Source organism: Diadema antillarum, unplaced genomic scaffold, assembly GCF_040938485.1.
Source record: "Diadema antillarum isolate AM-2024a unplaced genomic scaffold, OU_Dant_1.0 seq00001761_RagTag, whole genome shotgun sequence".
NCBI lineage: Eukaryota > Metazoa > Echinodermata > Echinoidea > Diadematoida > Diadematidae > Diadema > Diadema antillarum.
In genome coordinates, this window is record NW_027272443.1 from 78,346 (window position 1) to 99,440 (window position 21,095).

The following is a 21,095-nucleotide window of genomic DNA, read 5'->3' on the forward strand; positions in this document are numbered from 1 at the left end:
TATTAATATCATTATCATCATTATCTTTATCATTTTTATTATTATTATTATTATGGTTATGGTTTAATGAGAAAAGATAGTGATATCTCGTTATATTTTAGGCTTTATTGCAAAAATTGTATATGGTAGGATGTTTTGTGATACAACTGACCTACACATGTGCATCAAAAGTGATATCTTGAATATTTTTTTTAAATCACTGCTCCCAAAGGTATATACAAGACCTTTATCCCTCTGTGTGTCGCATTACTCTCCTGGCCATAGGTTTGTGTGTGAAATTTGTGCGCTTTTGACCCATTGGCACAAAGGGGGTTAACAGTTTTTTTTTTTTGTCTAGATTACTTTTTCCCTTTGTTTTTTGTATCTACATTTTTTTTCCCTTATCAAACTTTGTTACTGTATTTTTGTTTTGTCAATGTTTCTTGTCGTGTTTGTGAATGCAATTTTTGTTTTGTATTTTACTTTTGTTGTTTTATACCATGTATGTTGATATATACGGACTCACTGAAAAACAGCCCTGAGGCTGATAGTGGGTTTTTTTTAAACCGTATTGAAATAAAACAAACAAACAAACAAACAAACAAACAAACAGTTGCCATTTTCAATGGAGTGACATAATCAGCACGTGATAATGTTCCGATAATCATCTCAGGGAATCGAGGAGATGTATGTAAGTAACAGGAATAGAGTATACACGACAGACAAAGCGGAAAGGGCGAAAGTTCTTGTCGAATAACAAATGAATAATGATGAATAATGACATGCAGCTGCTTGGTTTTCTCTATTAAAGATTAATGTCAATGTATACTCATCTTTTTTTTTTCCCTAGTCTCTCTGTTCAATTGTTCTACTCTTTTTTTTCGGGGGCGGGGAGGTGATTGAAAACAGATTATCGTATATTAAAGCAATACAGTGAAAATCGATTGGAAACGCGTTGATAAAGGGGTTGAATCATACAGCCGGAGGAATAGTTCCACTTCTATTTGCAGTGAAATAACCGGACTATCAACTCATCTTTTTTTTTTTTTTTTTTTAGTAATAGTTTGTCAACCTCGGCATGTTTTGGTCTATAGTTTTTAGTGTACTACGTGTTGGGCCAGTTTGTGCGTTCAATGTGTTATGCATTTCTGATTTGCAAATATTGTTGATTTTCCTTACGAGACAAGTTACTGGTTTGGTGCATGGTTTCTTTCTCTAATGTCAATGTTGTCAACTATATAGGATTGGGATGCTATTCATAATTATGTTGAACTGGTCAAACAAAATAAGGATTGAACTTGGACAGTCGAGTGTGAGGGTACTTGTTTGTTCTGCTCGCTCTCCATATATAAGTTTAACTCTTTGTTATGAAGAGTTTGTTCGCAAAAACGGATAAGTCCATTTTTTTGAAGATTTTGAAGTACGGTCTCTATCGTAAAGTACAAAATAATACCTTTTAAATGCTATATTGGTCACTACACATAAAGGTATACATTTTTGAAGTTATGGTCAAAAGAAGAAAAAAAAATTCTTATTGTTCTCTTTATTTTTCTTGACCTTTAATCGCAAATATCTCCATTTGGCAAATAAATATGGACTTATCGGTTTTTGCGAACAAACTCTTCATATTATGCTTTGTATGCCAACTGGTACACAAAACGTCAAAGCGTTGCATACACAGTACATCAAAGTCGCATCTGCAGATGAAGGGTTAATCCGAGTCTCTCGCGTGGTATCACACTGCCTACATGCACCAGATGTCCAATATGAAACAAGTAATGATCTCGGCGTTCGTTGAGAAAGGATCACCAGCTGGACGGTCAGAGAAAAGGCAAAACGCAATTCCGAGGAGGCATTATAGATCTATATCCGGCAAGTCAAAATATAGCGCTTGCATTAGATTGCCATCAGCACGAATCTCATAATGTTATAGGGAAGAACTTTTATGGGAGGGGAAATCACAACGTTTTCAGTAATTTGCAAAGGAGTGGGTCCGATCCAAACATATACAACTTGAGGCTGTGTCTATCCCGAGAGAGACATTTTATTCAACTCTGCGACTTTATCTTTTTGGTTTGCGGGTGGGGTGAATAGTGATGACTTGATAGTATGAGAAAGATTGCAGAATGCTTTGGAATGTGAGGGGAACTGCATGATTCCCAATGGAACACTTCTTATTTGTTAATGCACACTCGCTCCTCAGGTTGCATAGATGTCCTTTGCTATGTGAGTGATTGTATATAGATCTGAAATCTGTGGTAATTTTCACGCCTGACATAACATGCCTAACTATAGAAAGAAGAGAGACGGATTAATGAATCAAAGAGAGATAAAGAAAGGATGAAGGAATGAAAAAAAAAACAGAAAGGAAAAGAAACAGTATAGAAACAGAGAGAGAGAGAGAGGGAGAGAGAGAGAGAGAGAGAGAGTTGTGACGAACACGGAACAACATTTTCTGAAATGCGGGGGTTGTCGTCACTTTCACAAGACGTAAATGAATAGCGAGCTTTAGATCTGAGACGCGAACGCTAAGGCGACGCAGCCTCCAGGGTTGGACATTGGAAACGGCTGTCTATATAGCAACGATTATGCAGAACATATGCATAATATATATATATATATATATATATATATATATATATATATATATATATATATATATATATATATTGATTGAAAGGTATTTATTGACTAACATCTCTTGCAGCCAGGAGGCTGAATTGCGGACATCTTACAAGGATCATGAATACATTCAAATATACAAACATATATCAAAAATATTAGCTATTGCACAATTAAATTAACCTTTACCATTAACAAAACAAAAAGCAAACAATACAATAACAATTGTTCACACCTTTGTTCTTATTTTCATAAATAATCTCTATTGTTTATACAAATAACCTTACTAAGAATCCACTTTCTTTTCATGTACTCATCTTCTTTTTCTTCATCTTCTCTTTACCCCCTCCTCATAAACTTTACCATCCTCTTCTTCACTTTCCCTCCTTCAACCTCTTCTTATTCCCTAAAATTATCATTATCATAGTTGCATGTATTTTCATCATAACAATTAAAATACAATTTACTCTCTATTACAAAACATCAATCAATATTACATTCATCAAAAATATACTATTGCAATGTATTATATAAACCTCTGAATTCATATCAATAAAATTATTCAAAGTACAAAACTTCATATTTTACATGACACAGAACAGAGAAACATGAAATGGCAATTAAACTGATCTAGAAAGTCTGCTTAAGACTAAACAATTCTGGCAGGTGAGGAAAAATTGAGATAAAATCAGAAATAAATGAATGAATAGGGGGCCAATAATCAAATACATCATTACAAAGAGAGAGAGAGAGAAAAAAAAAACCACACTTAACAATGGTGAATCAACATGCGGTTTTCAGCACAGTTGAGTGTTTTATCGAAGAGAGAAGGTTTCGACGTGCCTGCAAAGGGCTGAAATTGAATCATAAAACACAGAATGCCTGGGCGTTATAACTTTCAATAAAACATCGATTACATTTTTCTCTGTCAAAGAGATATATATAAAAAAATCATAATCGTGTTAAAACACTTAAAAAAACTTTCAGACCTTACACATATGGAAATATCTTCATATTCTCTTTTCCCCCTCCTGTATGGTAAACTTTATTATCCTCTTCTTCACTTTCCCTCCATACATATATATATATATATATATATATATATATATATATATATACATATATTGAAACAAGGAAGGAAAAACTGACCAGAAACAATTGTAATAATAAATAGCGAAAACTTTGAGCAAAGAAAATGGGTTTTCATCGGGATTCGAACCCGAGACCTCCGGATTACTAGACCGGTGCTCTACCGACTGAGCTATATTGAAAGCCCTAGATTGGTGTTCGTCCCAAACCCTTTACTCTCTTTGCTCGTGTGGTCAGAAGCTATAGTGTGTGTATGTGTGCCACACACACACACATTAACCTGACATAAACCCAAATGATGTAAATCAACTTTGGAATAAATGTGAGGGATCGCAGAAGCGATGTAGCTTTTTGTGATATATTTTGAAACAAGGAAGGAAAACTGACCAGAAACAATTGTAATAATAAATAGCGAAAACTTTGAGCAAAGAAAATGGGTTTTCATCGGGATTCGAACCCGAGACCTCCGGATTACTAGACCGGTGCTCTACCGACTGAGCTATTGAAAGCCCTAGATCGGTGTTCGTCCCAAACCCTTTACTCTCTTTGCTCGTGTGGTCAGAAGCTATAGTGTGTGTATGTGTGCCACACACACACACATTAACCTGACATAAACCCAAATGATGTAAATCAACTTTGGAATAAATGTGAGGGATCGCCGAAGCGATGCAGCTTTTTGTGATATATTTTGAAACAAGGAAGGAAAAACTGACCAGAAACAATTGTAATAATAAATAGCGTAAACTTTGAGCAAAGAAAATGGGTTTTCATCGGTTTTCTTTGCTCAAAGTTTTCGCTATATATATATATATATATATATATATATATATATATATATATATATATATATGGGTCTAATTAGCGTCGTTTCATAGCGTTCGCGTCACATATCTAAAGCTCGCTGATACGGTGGACTGAGCGACGTTTGCTTGTGCGATATACAAACAACAGCATGCTGACAGACAGAATATGATAATAAAACGTGTTTGTCTCAATTGATATTGGCACACCATCACTCACGTGTGTGGCTATGTCAAGCGCAACACGTTTCTGCCGGATTTAAACACCTTATCTATAGTTTTACCATCAACACCCTAAACAATATAGTTTGTGTTACTACGAAATAGCAATATAAATTGTGTTTAACTTGATCAATAATGAATTCTTAACATGGTCCTGCATTTGATGACCACGCATTTCATTTTCTTTTGTATCCACATTTTAACTGGAGAAACCCATAATCTACAATAAAGCTTATGGCTTTTTAGTAGGTCCATCCACCTACATCCCTAAATTATTTAACACTCAAATGTTTCACCTCTTTAAATAAACATTTCAGCCAAAGTACAATGTATACCCCGCTCTTTGGTTACTCGTAGGACAATGTTGACATCTCTTTCCGTTTACTCGCATTGTACGTATATATTCTATTGATTATGATGGAGATGGAGAAAAAATAAACCCCGAACAAACTTGAATTATTGTACCTCCTTATTCACAATTTGAAAAATCATGGTAAATTTGGTTTGCTATATAAAGATGAAAATATATATATTCAAAGCAAAAGAAGATTATATGCGCCAAAAAGGGAAAAAAAAACTAAAGCTCTAAAATGATCTTTGTTATACTCTATACTTTATACTCTATAATTTATACTTTATATTTTATGTTCAAATCGACATTGATTAAACCTAAAGAAAGCAAAGAGAAACATTTACAGAAGTTTCATTCAAATCAGCATAATTCGGTAATTCACGTTTATGTATATGTTTGTATGACGACTGGTATAAATTCCATTACATTTCATTTTCATCCTACATACATACATTCCATTCTTGTTTGTATTTTTTTCTTGGTACTTCCATTAGAAATGAATTACAGCAATTGGCTCCCTTTAGCCCTTTTCTATATTTCCGAGTTTAGTTTTCAAAGAAATCATTTCTGCAAGTTAAAAAAAAATAAGATTAACAACGACATAAACAAAACCCGAAAATAAACAGAAATTGTATCCTGTGTACCCTGAATATTGCTCTAGTATTTACCAGACCGCTTGTTAGTGTATCCTCTCTGTAATTAATTTCTGCATTATTACCAGTAACGGGAAACAGGAGAGATTCATCCAGTCACTTTTTTAAAGGCATATGATTATATATAGGCCTACCTGGACACTGTTCATGTTATTGTATTTATTTTGCATCATAGGCCCTGATCGTTCTACTGAGAAGGGATTATTTAATGCTGAACACCCTTTCTCTAATCCAGTCCACCCTTTCCCATCATTTCTCCACAAAAGTAGTGCATGGTGACTAGAAAATTTATGCCATTAGCAGGAATTACAAGGAACACCGCTCTCGCCTCGCCGTCTTAATGGCAGGTTCTCTTGCATGACGTGATAAAAGCAATATCATCATCAGGCGATCAGGCTGCTTTTGAAGATGATGTTGACGTAGAACCCAGAGAGAGAGAGAGAGAGAGAGAGAGTTAAGAGGTGATGTAGAATCTCCGTCGTATATTGAGGAAAAACACGCCATCGCGAAGTAAAGACACACGCAGCTGGCTTTGGAAGATATGAACGAAGAGTAGAGCGATGATTGAGGATGTAACGAGGAAAAAGCGGCGGAGAGAGGGCCAGGAAGAGATGAAGAGAGCTTGGGAGGGGGGTGGGGGGACTCTACAGTAGAGGAGGAGCAAACACAGAACACACACATACAGCACACACACACACGCACAGCTTACTAGTACTTGTTCGCATGGATCTCAGTGACCGTACGCACACAACACACATACACACAAACTCACACACAGGCACAGCATCCATAGACGCGGACCAAAGTGTGCATGCATCATACGCATCTGCACCGCAGCAAGCCAGGGCGATTGATAACCAACCCGTGCATGCTCTGCGTGTTTCGACGACTTTCGTTGCATCCGCTGGTCAGATGTCAGCTACGGGACTCATTTCAATTGCAGGAGCCGATGCCGATGTCAGCGACTTGACTCGTGGAGACAATTGTGTTGTTTTCGACGATATCACCACCCGATTAGGTTACCACTGACTTGAAAAAAATTTCGAGCTTCACTCGCTCTCTTTATCGGAATAAGACCTTGCCTCAATCCAGTGACAGTATCACGTTACAGACTTCGTTCGTCACCCTTCTTTTGATTCGGGCCTTTTCATTGTGTCCAGTGGAGGAGTTTCGCGGTACATGACTTGTTATCGACCAGGATCGTTGGAAATTTGAAATTTTGAAAACCACATTCTAGGAGAGAGAAACCGTCGAAGAAGTCTTGATGTATAATGCCGAAATGGGAGATGCCGGTTTCGATACCGTACCGCCGTTACCCCCTCGATATCGCTTCAGAGATCTGGTTTGGGGAGACCACTACGCGGATGAAGACAGGTGAGTGAGTCTGAATGAGGTAGATGCTTTCGTCACAAAGAAAAGCGGCGCGTGTGATGTCTTTTGAGCATCACCGTGATGTTGGCATGTGGTGAATGGGGAAACCCCCGGCACGAAGAAGCCTTGTGGTCGCTTCTTGCTTGGCAGAAATCGACAAGCTGCTCACGGAACACAGTAGCCGTTGGTTTAGTCAAGGAATGAATTATGAGTTTTATTTTCCGGTTCGATCGTTTGCTTGTTTGTTTGTTCCTGGAAAAAAAAAACCCAACAACATAGGGAAACAATATTCAGCATAGATCTCTGTTCTTTGCCTACCCTCTGGCTGACTTTCATTTCTAGCTTGGATGAGTGAATGACTGGATGTAACTATACACAGCCCAGTCGCTGTATCGGATGTACGACATCTGGTCGGGCTAGACTGGATGCAGCTAGGCTTCATTTTGATTCTTTAAAAGACACACAAATGGACTTTCACATCTCCAAGACGAAGGCTTCTCTTTTCTTCGATGCAAATTTAAAGTCATTAACACTAACATCAATGTCTCAGAGATTCATTGCACTCAGTAAATGTTAATCATGAGTATGAATTATAGTTTAAATCATGATAATCAGTTTTTCGAGTACTAAATTCTGATCAACGATGTTGAATTAATGTATAATATCATTGTTGAATTTTAGGAGTATTAGTAAAACTAGATAAATGGCAAGCTGATGATAAATATCCATATGACCTCAACTTTCAGATTACTAAACATCGGGACCAACTTTAAACAGAATGTATCATGACAATAAAAGATTATAATGAAAAAAACGTTAGAGACTGTCTTATGGAAAATGTTCCTGAGAACTTTATAAACATTCAAAAAACCTACAAGAATGCAATAAGCAAGGTGATTACCATCAAACCAAGAGCACAATGCTTGTAACACAAGTGCATTCCAGTTGCTTTTATCTGTAATTGAAGTTAAGAGTACCATCATGATAGCAATATTTACAACAGTTTTACATATCAATGTATTCAGTTTCCATGTGATGTTTATTGAATGTGATGTATTATTTTACACATAATTGTTTGCTTTCAAAATGTAAACATGCCTCTCTTTTTGTTGTTGTTGGAAAGACTGCATATTTCTAAATTTCTAGAATATACTGTAGCTTTTTTAGCCTACATGTATGATGTGTGTCCAGACACTTTGCTTGCTTTGCTAAACATTTTAATCAACACTAATATTAATCCATCCAAATTTGACATGGTTGTAAAATTTAGCAAGACTCAGTTCAACAGGAAGGACATGTGGTGGTAACACAGTAGGCCTATGGGTTAATGAGATGGGGCAATATGGATCTATTCATTGATAATTAGGACTTTTTGAGACGTCTGTACATGGTCTCGATCAGAAGACAGCACTCTGCCATTCTTGTATAAAAGTCAGCAAATAGAACACATTAGCACAATGCGATTTGCTTTGTTGGTCTTTGAATGAAATTGGTTAAATGAAATCAAGGTCAGAGCAGTGGCTGGTTTGCCTGGAGCATTATTTCTGCAACAGCAGCGATAATTGTCATGTTGACATAAGGACCAGGGGCCCGTTGCATAAAAGTTACAATTATGGTAACTTTGCCATTTAATGGTAACTGCCATGGAATTCTTGATTTTGATTGGCTGTTGAGTATTGTTGCCATGGTAGTTACTATTGGATGGCAAAGTTACCATAATTGATACTTTTATGCAACGGGACCCAGAAGACTGTTCATTGTCATACTTATTTCATGTGGTGCTTCTTTATCACATGCTTCTTTATCATTGCTTTTACATCCCGGAGTAAAAAGATGTGAAAGAGTTCAGTGGATTGAAGTGCACAGTTCCCGAACAGTCCAATCACTCCACTCCTGTGGGAGTACTCCAGCCAATACAGACCATTGTCTACTGCAGGCAATTCAATTTATTTGCAAGATGCATCCATTATGCAGTAGACCCATTCACCCCAGACAAGGATGTTATGCATTTAAAGGCATCTTACCCCGATGCAAAAATCAAGTGGTATGATAAAGTCCACACTGGACATTCAGAAGAATGGAAATGCAGAGCACACCTGTAGGCCTACTGCTCGGAAAAATTATCCATGGAAGATTGTTGAGTCAAGGTAAAACATAAAGCTGCCTGTACAAATGGACAAGTCCAAGATAAGGTCCCCTCAGAAGGCAAAATTTCATCTTTGCTCAATATTGACATATTTGGTATCATTTTGAAGCTTAGGAGTTGAAGTTTTGATTTCCATGGAGGAAAAAATGATATATGTAAATTTATGCAAATTTTAAGGGCTTCATTTGCATAAATGTAAAACACAGCGTTACGTATGGGACATTTATAAAAATTCGTATTTATTCAAAGGAAAGCAAATGATATTTGATCAATATGTGGACATAAGAAGTTCATCAAATAGTTTAACTTGGTATGAAAATTTAGGGATTATGCAAATGTAAATGCAAATTAGCTCGTGTCCTATCATGAGATGTCCCATACGTAACAAAATGAGGTCATTTTTTTAGGTTTTTTCTGAAATTGCTAAGGTTATTTGAATGCCCTTTTGGAAAGTTCTAATTTATTGTTTAAAGAAAATAAATACCATAGAAAAAAGAAAAAACAGTAAAAGAAATATTTTTTCTTAGGCATTGAAATAATGTTACGTGTGGGACAAATGTGTTACGTATGGGACATCCTCATATATATTGCATGTGAATGCATGTAGCTAGCTGGGAAGGTCTCTCAGGACACAAATGGTCAATCATCCTGAAGAAAGCATCCCAACTTTGTAGCTACTTTTTGAGTTATAGACACTTGAAACAATACATGTACTTGACTGAACAATTTTCAAAAAGGGGAGGGGAAGATGGCAAAATACACAATGAAAATCAGCATTAAAGGGATGGTATAGTTTTTGTAGAAATGGGGATTCAGTTTTCAACATTTTATGAGATGACTGGAAACAAATAATATGAATTACTAAAAAGCATACAATTCTAAGACTAGAGGAATTCAAAGTTAATTTGATGGAGATCCAATTTGAAATGGTTGTGATATAAAAAAAAAAAACTAAAGTAAAATGATTTTTTTTTTAATTGCAAGTGATACACAAATTGTCCTTATTCAGTTCTCAATAGCAGCCACAACAAAATTAATGGGTATACATACTGAGGTGTGACTCAAATCAATGACCTGACTGCTAGACAGATATCATACATCTACTCGATTACAGCAATTCCATGCAGCAGGTATTGCTTATCTATTAAAATTAATACTTCTTGTGTCAAGTTGTTTTTTATGGAAACTAAATGGCAAACTGCCCTTCATCAATGGAAGTAAACACTTTAAACTATTCAATTTTTTAGAGTTAACTATCCTGATAAAAATAGAGCATACATACTCTGGTTGGTCATAAAAAAATATAGAATATGATTGAATATTTGGGGGATATTGTTCTCTTGACAATCTGGATCAGTATTTGAGTAATTTCAACTGATTCCACCTCAATAATTATGCAAAAATTTGTTTATGGGTATTTTGCAAAATTATTTTGCAAAATACCCATTAAACATGGTTCTCCACACACTAAACGAATGGGGGACAAAGGGCATGCATACTCAGGTTGGTCATAAAAATATAAAAATATGATTGAATATGACTATGATGGTGAATATTTGGGGAATATTGTTTCCTTGACAATCTGGATCAGTATTTGAGTAGTTTCAACTGATTTTACTTCAATAATTGTGCAAAATACCATAAACATGGTTCTCCACACACTAAATGAATGGGGGACCAAGTGTCCCATACGTAACTGTCCCATACGTAACACGTCATGTCTGTCTTTAATTAGAACCTGTGATTAGAGCTTTTTGCCTAATGACATGAAACTTACCTGTGATAATTTTGAGTGTTGTGACTTTCATCACAGTGAGTTACAAGTTGTATAATGAAATACTTTCAGAGAGTTTTGAGGTAAAAAAAAATGTTCAAAAAAACAAAATTTTTCTGGTCCCATACGTAACAGCACATATTTTCTCTTCTAGAATATAATTGTCAAGGTCATTTTTCTCAATTTTTGACATGATTATACTTCTCCTAGATATCAATCACCATCATAAAGTTCAATATGATCAAAGGCCACTAACACTATTTTTCAGGTCATAAAAGTCTCTGAATGTCCCATACGTAACCCGCGTGTTATCTTGGACTTGCCCAAATTTGTCCAAGGTATTGTAACAGCAGCATCCATGAATGAGTATACTTAGGCATATATCAATGCAGTTATATAGTTGGTTTACTACAGTAGGCCTATGTAGTGAAAAAAAGTTACATTACAGGGAGGTTTTTGTTTTATGTGCACATCCCTTTGGCACACATCATCTAGATGTTAGTGCATACTTTTGGATTCTGTTTTGGTGCTAGGCATTTCATCTAATTGTTTTTTTTTTTAATTCTTTGTTTTGTTGTTGGACTTTATGTTCACATTTGACATACAACTCACTGATCATTTGGACCTCCCCCATCTATAAATAATATTATTTTGGTAGCAGTCTCATTGTTGAAAATAAACAGTCTGCATGCTAAAATGTTTCATGACTCTTTGTCCCTTGTACATCATAGATAATGAAAATGGATAGAATAGATATTTGAGTGAAAATTGCTAGGTAATTAATGACCTTTGTGAAAAGTATACAACCTTCCTCCAAAATTAGCAGCATTTTTTTTTTCTTTTTGGAATGCATAAGTTCTTTATGGTTCTTGGGTAATAGGGAATAACTCTTGAAGAATTGCTCCTGAAAGTTTGTTCACTTTGTTGTTGAGATATGTGGTGTACTGTGCAGGTACGATGTCACATTCAAATGTCAAACATTTCCCTGAAGTAAGTTCACTTCGTAAACAGCTCAGTAGCTGATGCGCCCATTGCCAGATAGTATTGTGATGGGATTATCCAATGCCGCTCGTACCCATTGGCAATGTTCTAGTGTAATTATGCAAGTAATATTCGATGGCATTTTTTCCCCACGTGCCAGCTCAGCCAGCTCAGAATACGTCAAAACGGACCGATTGAGAGATCCCGTCGTGTAATTTGATCATGAGCTTTTGGTTCGTAAGATGTTATTGGCTCTCAACGCAATTGCTCGACTGCGATCATGTGACTTCAATAACTCTCCACATTTCCCTTCACATGCAAAGCTTATCACCAGGACATACATTGTAGATGTTTCTACATTTGATTTGTGACTCTGGTGAGGTAATTCTCATGAAGATTTTGTCCTCATTTTTCCATAGCTACAGAGGTCACATCCCACATGCCAAATATGATGGACAGAAGCACCATACATAATAAGATTTATGGTTATCATCTCTTCCCATACATGATTTAACAAACTACAATTGTATATGAAATAACTGCAGGAAATGTAATTCCCCAACTGAAATATACCTACTGTGTGAGAAGTTTTCCAGTAAGTCCCTAGCTATTTGTTTCCTGTTTATTAATTTTTTTACAGTTTTTCATATATCACAATAAAACATGATTTTATTCAATAAGGACATGTTCATCGGGATGAATTCTACTTAATTTATGTTTTTCTTGGCATACATATCATTATCAATGCATATTTTACCATAATAGATCCTATTTGAGGCACTTTCTCCTTGACAAGTAATCTTGTTATAAATTATCCTTTTCTTTTTTTTTTTAGAGAAGAGAAAATGATGTGAATGCGAATCCTCTAGATATGAGTTGAAACTCTCCCACTCCCTTACACTGCAGTCACCCCCCCCCCAAAAAAAGAGAAAAATGCATGTATTCGATTACAATGTTCCAGTGTTGAGCAATATTTCAATGCAAAGTGTGCTAGTTTTAGAATCTTTTATAGCTGACCAGTGCTTAAATAGTCACATCGAGTCGAGGCACTTTTCCAAAGTAATGTGTAAGGAATGATAATTGATTCATCAAGATTGAAAAAAGAAAATAAAATATTTAATCATTCGGAATGCCAGCTTCCTGAACATACTGTATGATTTTGTATAGAATGTAATCAAACTTTTTTTTTTTCAAATTAATGTCTCTGAAAAGAGGTTATTATCATGATAATACTAGTACTGTGTTACGTGATGATGAAATACTCCAGAGAGCATAGATTCAATCACACCCCTTTTTTCTTATGATATAGTTGCTTTTTCTTCCAAAGAAGTTTGTAGTTTCTTTAAGGTCCTAGTTGTGCATTTTTAAAATTAAAGGCTATATTACATGTACCATACCATAATATTCACTCATGTACAAATGTATGACATGTACTTACAGACTTATTGTAACAAATGTAATGTCTATACAAACATGAGTGATGTTCTTTACGTTCATAGCAAGGAATTGAAACTGAGAGAATAACCTCTCTTATTATACCTTGTACCATAGGTGCATGCACAAAGATCACTGGTCTGAGATAAAATAGAGGATGGACATGCTTCAGCAGAAAAATCCTCTTAAATAGAAATTGCCCTCCCCCACCCCCCAAGAAAAAAAAAATCAAAGAAACAAGAAAAGGAAGAAGGTCGGCATCCCTTTTGTGCTGTTGGTTATACAACAGTGTTTACACTGTTTGACAAGGTGTATAATTCAAGAGACCTGTGAAATATCCCATGGACATTTGTATGCAAATGAAAAAAAAAGTAGGTCTGGAGTGTGGAGGTTGATGTGACTCAAATACTCGAAGGCATAAGTGCCAGATACCATGTAGGGGGTCTTTCTTTATTTTTTTTCTTGTACTAAGACAAAAGAAAACAATAACAGATTGGCATGGTTTATGCGTTGAATTGCCCCTGACCTGTTGCAGATGCAAGCTTGTGTTTATCTTAGGACTGACTCGTCCATTCTGCATTTCATCCTATTAGACAGCTTATTACTTTGTCCTCAATTTGCCTTCTCCACCAGTTGCTCCATAATTCTGTCCAGTGACATCCTACATTGCTGCAAAACCAGAAACATCACGGCATGGGAACTTTCGCAAATCAGAGCTGATGACCTTTTTCAAACCACAAAACCTGTGAACTGTCACTGGTACTCAATGCATTGTGTCTACAGACAAAATCTTTTGGATGCATTTTACTTTGAATATTCTTAACTCCTCATGAAAGTCACAAAAGTGTCATGCATGTGAACAATTTCTGATTTTACAGTATTGTTTCAGTGAACGTCCCTATTCACTTCTCTCATGTCATTTTGTTCCTGCTATTAACTGTATGTCTACAAACTTTGTACATATGTGCTCATCCTCTGGCTGAGTCTGGACCCGGCATATTTCATCTCTTAAAAGCATTAGAAGTTATTAAGGAAAAATTAGTGTGACAGACATATTACTTTTACTTAGAACAATAAAGCAGCATTGTCAGCTATGAGCATTCTAGTCATCTTGAGAGAACTACAATGTCACTAACTTATATTATTTTCTACCTGCATTTATTCTTAGAATGCAGGTCTTGGTTTCTTCATGGTCTGATATCTTCTATATCTCATCATTTATGTCTTAATTGCTTCCACCAAATGCTTATACTTATTATATCAAATGGCAACAGTATATTTTTCAGTTTGTCTCCCCCTGGGCGTATTTGGTTCTCACGTTGAATTGCAAAACCTTGATAGCATGTATTGTCTGCATATCATCACATAACATGTAAAAGCAAAAAGGCATAGAAAATGCCTTTGACTCTGGGACAAAAATTACACATATTATGTCCTTTTTCCACTACAATGTAGACTGACAATGAATACATTGAGCATCATCTAAAATAGATTCTGAATCTGTACATGACTCATGAGTGTACAACACAACTTCCTGAAATAAAGCCGTGTGTAAACTGCAAGACGTGGCTCTAAATAAAGCTGTTACATGCTTCATGATGACAATGAAAATGATAAGTTTGTTAAACTTTCTTTATGTGTGTGTGTGTGTGTGTGTGTGTCTGTGTCTGTGCGTCTGTCTGTCTTTCATAGTAACATCTGAATCCCATCTTGATTAAAATATTTGATTCCCTATTCCTTCATCCTCATACATTCTTTTCAAAGTGTTTTCATGCTTTCTTTTTTGTTTTGTTTCTTTTTTCAGCAAAAGAGGCAGACAACGTGCTACTTGTACCTTCAAAACCTGTGTATTAATAAACACGTTGCTTCTCACTTTAGAACATGTGCTGTCCGATAAGCCTTTTTGGTGAGGTACACGTGACTCCTCCATTTATCCTTGGAAGTTGTTAAATGGGATCACTCTCAAAGCAAAGTACATGTTCACAAATCTCTTGAAGCTCTTAAGACCAGATGCCCATAAGTGCATGTTCTTTTCTTGTGACCAATGTTGTCAAACCCCTTGAGTAGTCACATGTTCCCATGTGGTCATGTCTATTTCGTTCTTACATCGGAGCTCAATTATCACAGATAGCAACACCCAAACCATACACTTGCACACACAGACACCTGTCCTTATTCAGGTGGATATAAAATCCGCCTCACTGCAGAGGAAAATGCAGAAATGAGATCTACATATATCTCTACTTTTGTATGAGATTTTTATTTTTGTCAGACTAATAGTGATGAAGATCTTCAAAAGTATTCTGAAAGAATAGCTCCATTGATAAGGTGATGATCATACACCTGTACAAGTGTTCTATGGCTTTATAAATACAAGCTAGCAAGTTTTCTATTTCTTCATACATATCATGTACCCAGAGACAGAATTTTGATAATGACCAAGTTTAATTGATATAGTAGTCTGATTATGTGATACAACATTCAGAATATTGTAATGTCATGTAATGCAAACTGTACTTTTTAAACTGTTATACGATCAGTTGTGTGTAATAGATGTCTTCCATTCAAAACAATGTTGCACTATGTAGCCTGTCAAAATAAATTTGTGTACTGTATTCCAAGGGAAGGGCAGACCAAATCAGTGTTGCATGTCATAAAGATACTTGCCATGTCATAAAGATACTTGCCATATCATTGGATGTTGCAATAATCACAGTGACCATGGAAACAGCATAAATGCTGAAGGTTGATTGGTTGACTTACATGTACATGCTTTAGTGCTCCCATCTCAACTTAGAATGATTGCAAACAGCACCCTATTGTTTTGTACATTTTTTTTTTGTATTTGATATAAGGAAGACAGCTAAACTTCAGTTCAAGATCAAAGTGAGCTTGAGACACATCCACATCTGTGTAAAATGTCCTCTTTTTTATTACAGCATATCCTTGCCTTTAAGTATGATTTAAAACAAAAAAGATCATAAAGACAGCTACATTTGAAGCAAGATTGGAGAATGGCCATAAACTATTAAACAGCAAGCTGAAATGATTGATATATCAAAATTGTCAGCCAGGAACAATTTACACTTCATACAGATATTCTGGTCATGAGTTTAGTTGCTGTATATCATGCCATTATTACATATTTTAGGACTCTTATTTTTGGTATTAGTTTTAGGTAACAGACACATGAAGATTAAAGCATGCCACTCTGGTGGATAGTGGGCTCGGGGTACAATTTGAATCTGGGATCTTCTACTTTATTGTCTACTGCTGTGTCTACCACATTGGCTGACCTGGTTTGAGAGTATGTCAAAGTTTGTATATGGTTGCTGACATTAAAGTGTATGTATACAATTGTACACTGTATTTCCATTTATTACAGAGTAAAGTTTGTTGTCTTAGTTGCAGCATATAAAGTAGGATCATTCCTATTTCTATCAACCTCCCTATCCTTATACTGTATAAGTTCATAAAAAAGCAAAATATGCACAACTTCAAAATTCTTTGCACTAAGAAATAATTTGGGAATCTTTTAAACATCATGAATGATTTTGCAATAATGGACAAATGTACATCTGCAGATTATTATTATCTTTTTTAAAATTTAAATTTTATTCTTTATTTTTATTTATTCAATTTTAAGCAGTCTCTTCTCTATCAAGGACGTGATGATTGCACCAAACTCCCTACTGTCATATCCATACGATGTGATTTCATGAGTTTAGCCTTGTCAGATCTCATTCTGACCACTTTCACCAACAATTGCCACACTATTTGCTGCCTTTTTCCCAAACGGGAAGGACAGCAGCAAGCAGGGTTCTTGGAGGTTTTAGGCATTGCATTTGAAAATTGCTCCCAAGTGTTTCAAGATGGGCGGGGGGGGGGGGGGGGGGGGGGGGGGGGGGGGCAGTGAGTAAAGGGAAATTTGTAGAGAGATTTGAGACACGAAAAAGAGAGGGAGAGGATTTTCAGAGAGAAAAGTCTGAAAAAATCATTTAAAATGTTATCAGTGTGGCCACTATTTGCTCAAACTGGAAGATTTTCACAGGATTTCATACTGTCTACACTTTCTTTCTGGTCTGACAACACACAATGTCTATAAAACATCGAATGATTTTAAACTGAAGAGGTGGCATCAAGGTTTTCTTGAGCAAATTGTGTTAGGGACTGGGTGATACTATCAGACATTTTGGTATTTTTAAAGGGCAAAACCGGTTTCAAATGCGCCCTACATTTGTTCACGATTATTTCGTATTGATGTTGATTGGGAGGAGAGCTTCACCAGTCTTAACTTCACTGACACAGTATCCCGTGGGAGAATTCTCAAAATGCACAAAAACATTTCTGAAATTATCATTCGGTGTGTAGTCCTAAATCTAACGAAAGGATCATGACTTACAATGTATACAGTTCGACCTCGATTATCCGGCCATGTCGGGACTGGCACTCATCCTGATTTATAAGCGAATTGGCCAGATATGGGAGACACAATGTTAATATAGCAGCTAGGCAGGTAGCGTACCCCGCAACGGTGGTGTAATCTATGCTAGCCTGCGCAAAATTGTAGTCCCTTCTTCACAAAAATAAAGTGCATCTTTATGTGAAAATCATACATGTTTTACCTCATTAGATATTGAGAAACCTATCATGCTTATCTTATGAAATTAGTGAAATAGGTCCATGAAAAGATGTTAAAGTCACTGTTTTTTTCTCAATTTTTGGATGAAAAAAAAAGTCCTTCACTGCGTGAATGCGTCCGGATAATAGAGATTTCCGGATAAAAGGAGGGCGGATAATCGAGGTCGAACTGTATGTGATCGTGGGAGACAGAATCTACAAAGTTGTCTGACTTTTTAAAGTCAACAGGGGAAAGTCGCTGGCGCGTAATGGAACCTGCTGCAAATAGAGCACAATCTTCACAGGATTAAAGGTACTCAGCTTCTCTTGTATTTAAGGTTGTCGGCACTATTGACAAAGGAAGACATTCTAGAGATTGACTGAAGTTCCAGGGATTTAGGATCTGAAGTATCTTGGCTTTCTTTTGCTATTGATAAGCCATACGTTGTAGGTGTTACTGGAATTTTAGAAGAAACTTTCCCTTTGTACAGTGGACTGCTGTTATAACAAAGTCCTCGGAACCACCAGTTTTATTTCATTACATGGAAATTTCATTATCTAAACAAATAAACAATGAAGAATAGAGAGCGGATAATGTTGAGGAATGCATTGTCACTTCTTTATAACCATATTTTTTTTTCTTATAATCGTGTTTGTTAAATAACAGGAATGCATTGTAATAAGAAGCTCAGTAATTTCAAATGTTAGGGTCTTTGCTGCATTGTAAAAAATGCACAAGATTTTGCCTGTTTGTTTGTGTTTTTTTTTTTTTTTTACTTTTAAGCCGATGCTATTTTACAGTCAAATTGCCATCATGCATAATACACCACTGACAAGCTTTTCCTTGAGCACAAAATTCTGAAAATAAAAGAGTTGTATTTGTTTCAACTTGGTCAATTTATGTTTAATTACAACTGCAATCATCTACCCAAAATATTTTATTCTTTATTTCACCGTAACAGCCACGTACATAACTATCCCACTAGACAATCTAAAGAATTTCATCTTCCCTTAGTTAGAACTGTACACACTCAAAATACATTTGTTTATACCGGACCCAGATTTTGGAATAGCTTAGATAATGATCTAAAAGAATCTGTGAAGTTAATTACATTTAAGTATAAACTCAAAAAATATTTGTTTTCTAAATACCAGTTAATTCTGTTCAATGAAAAAACCCGTCATGTTTCACTTTTCCTTGAGATTTTGTAGTGTGTCCACAGACCTTTTCCATCCCTCTCCTTTTCCTTCTCTATTCTTCCCTGCTCCTTTTTCCTCGTTCTTCGTTGTCCAGTATCTGTCTGAGTGCATTTCCTCAAATTCTGTTGTTTCTGTGTATTGTGTTATTGTTGTTGTTGTTGTCGTCGTTATGTTTTTCTGTGGCCGATTGCATATCTTCCTTTCCGTTCAATTTTCCTGGCACACCTGGCCCCATAGTGTCTGTGCCACAAATGTGATATGTTATATAGTTTATACGTTTGCATCCTAAAATCCTAGTAAGTATTGTTCATAGTATCAACATCATTATATCAATGAGTAAAATGTGCAATAGTATATAGAAGAATTTAAAATGAATATGTCTTATTGGTATAACAAATTGGTGCTGTTGTTGTTTTGTTCCAGTGTTCCACGTTTTACAAGCGTGGCTTTTTTAGTGGAACACTGTTTTCCATCATTGTGATTATTTACTATTTTTGTTGCCATGACAAAGTGCATTGTTTCTTTTTTACGACATCATTCGTGTATAATTTATATTGTATTGAAAAAAAAAACCTTTATCGGACGAGTGTAAGAGAAATGAAAAAAAAAATTGTATCACTTTGGATTATGTCAACTTTTTCTTTTCTTTTCTTTGTGATGATGGAAATAAATAAACTATTGAACTATTGAACAGACTTGGTATAACTTATCCTTGTCTTGCAGACAGTGTCTGTAATATTTATTTTCCCCCTCTGTTGCAGCTTTATCATGACTTCCCAGGTTTATCTAAACATGAAGTATTAAGCCAGTACAGAATTGTGTAAGGATGGACAATTACTTTAATACTAAGCTGGTTGTGAATTGCTTCCATAAGTTACAGTAAATCATTTAGATGAATTATTTTATGAGATTGCCATTTTCCCAGTCAGCTTCTATTTGCTTATTTTTTTGTGTGCGTTCATGACAATTGGCAACCATGATCACATGTTTTATAATTTTGCGGATGTATGTGCCTTTTATGAGAACAAATTCAACAACAATAGATACAGGCAATTGCTATCTGTCAGCTATGTATGTTATCAAATTTTTTCTCTTTCAGTTGTTGCAGAAATTTTAGAAAATATGATTATGACAGCTTTTATAGTCTTGTTGAACAGGCTATTTTTCTCATCATTGGTCCTCAAATCATTAGACTATGCATCTTCACACATTATGTGAGGACTAGTTCTTCCATTAACAGCAGTCAATCCATTGAATAAATGCTGCCAAGTAGAACCTGTTCAAGAGTTTTGATGGATGGAATCACTGTGTAATCGTTGTTTTCCTGTTCTGTCCTGGCAGAAATTGATGGCTGCAGTGTGGATCAATTTCATAACATGATGCCATACCTTAATTCCATCTTCATCTGAAAAGCAAATGAAATCGGGGTAGATTTTATCATGCAATTCTTGGCATGCATGGAGGCAAATTCTCTCCCCATTCCTTCCCCTGCGTGCATGTTTGACAGATAAAGATCGTGTTCCACTTCGCTTATCACCTGGCAAATTGAAATTTGAGCAGTGCCCGTGTATTGTCCAATGGGGAGAAAATTCACCACCATGGAATGGAATGGGCAGAGGGATGCAGAGTAATCGTCAGTCTTGCATTGATCTCCTCTGGCATGTGAAAGGATCGCATGCTCATGTAAATGTTGGCAAGTTATCAAGGATATTTGTTGCACGCACACAGCATAATCTATTCTCTATCATCTTCAACATTGTAGAAGAGTCAGCGGTTTTATAAAATGTTCATCTCAACAACTTTGGTCTGCCCTGTATTCCCCCTTAAAATTAGTGCAGTATTTCATCCATAG

At 35.9% G+C, this 21,095-nt stretch overlaps 1 protein-coding gene across 1 annotated transcript in view; it reads left to right on the forward strand.

The window, feature by feature from the left end:
* The first annotated feature begins 6,972 nt into the window (after positions 1 to 6,972).
* The window catches only part of LOC139712133 (potassium channel subfamily T member 2-like), a 276,426-nt gene continuing 262,303 nt past the window's right edge, over positions 6,973 to 21,095 (forward strand). Inside the window, exon 1 of the mRNA XM_071623967.1 lies at positions 6,973 to 7,091. Coding sequence (XP_071480068.1) covers positions 6,982 to 7,091 — 110 coding nt within the window. The 5' untranslated portion in view covers positions 6,973 to 6,981. The remainder of the gene's footprint in view (positions 7,092 to 21,095) is intronic.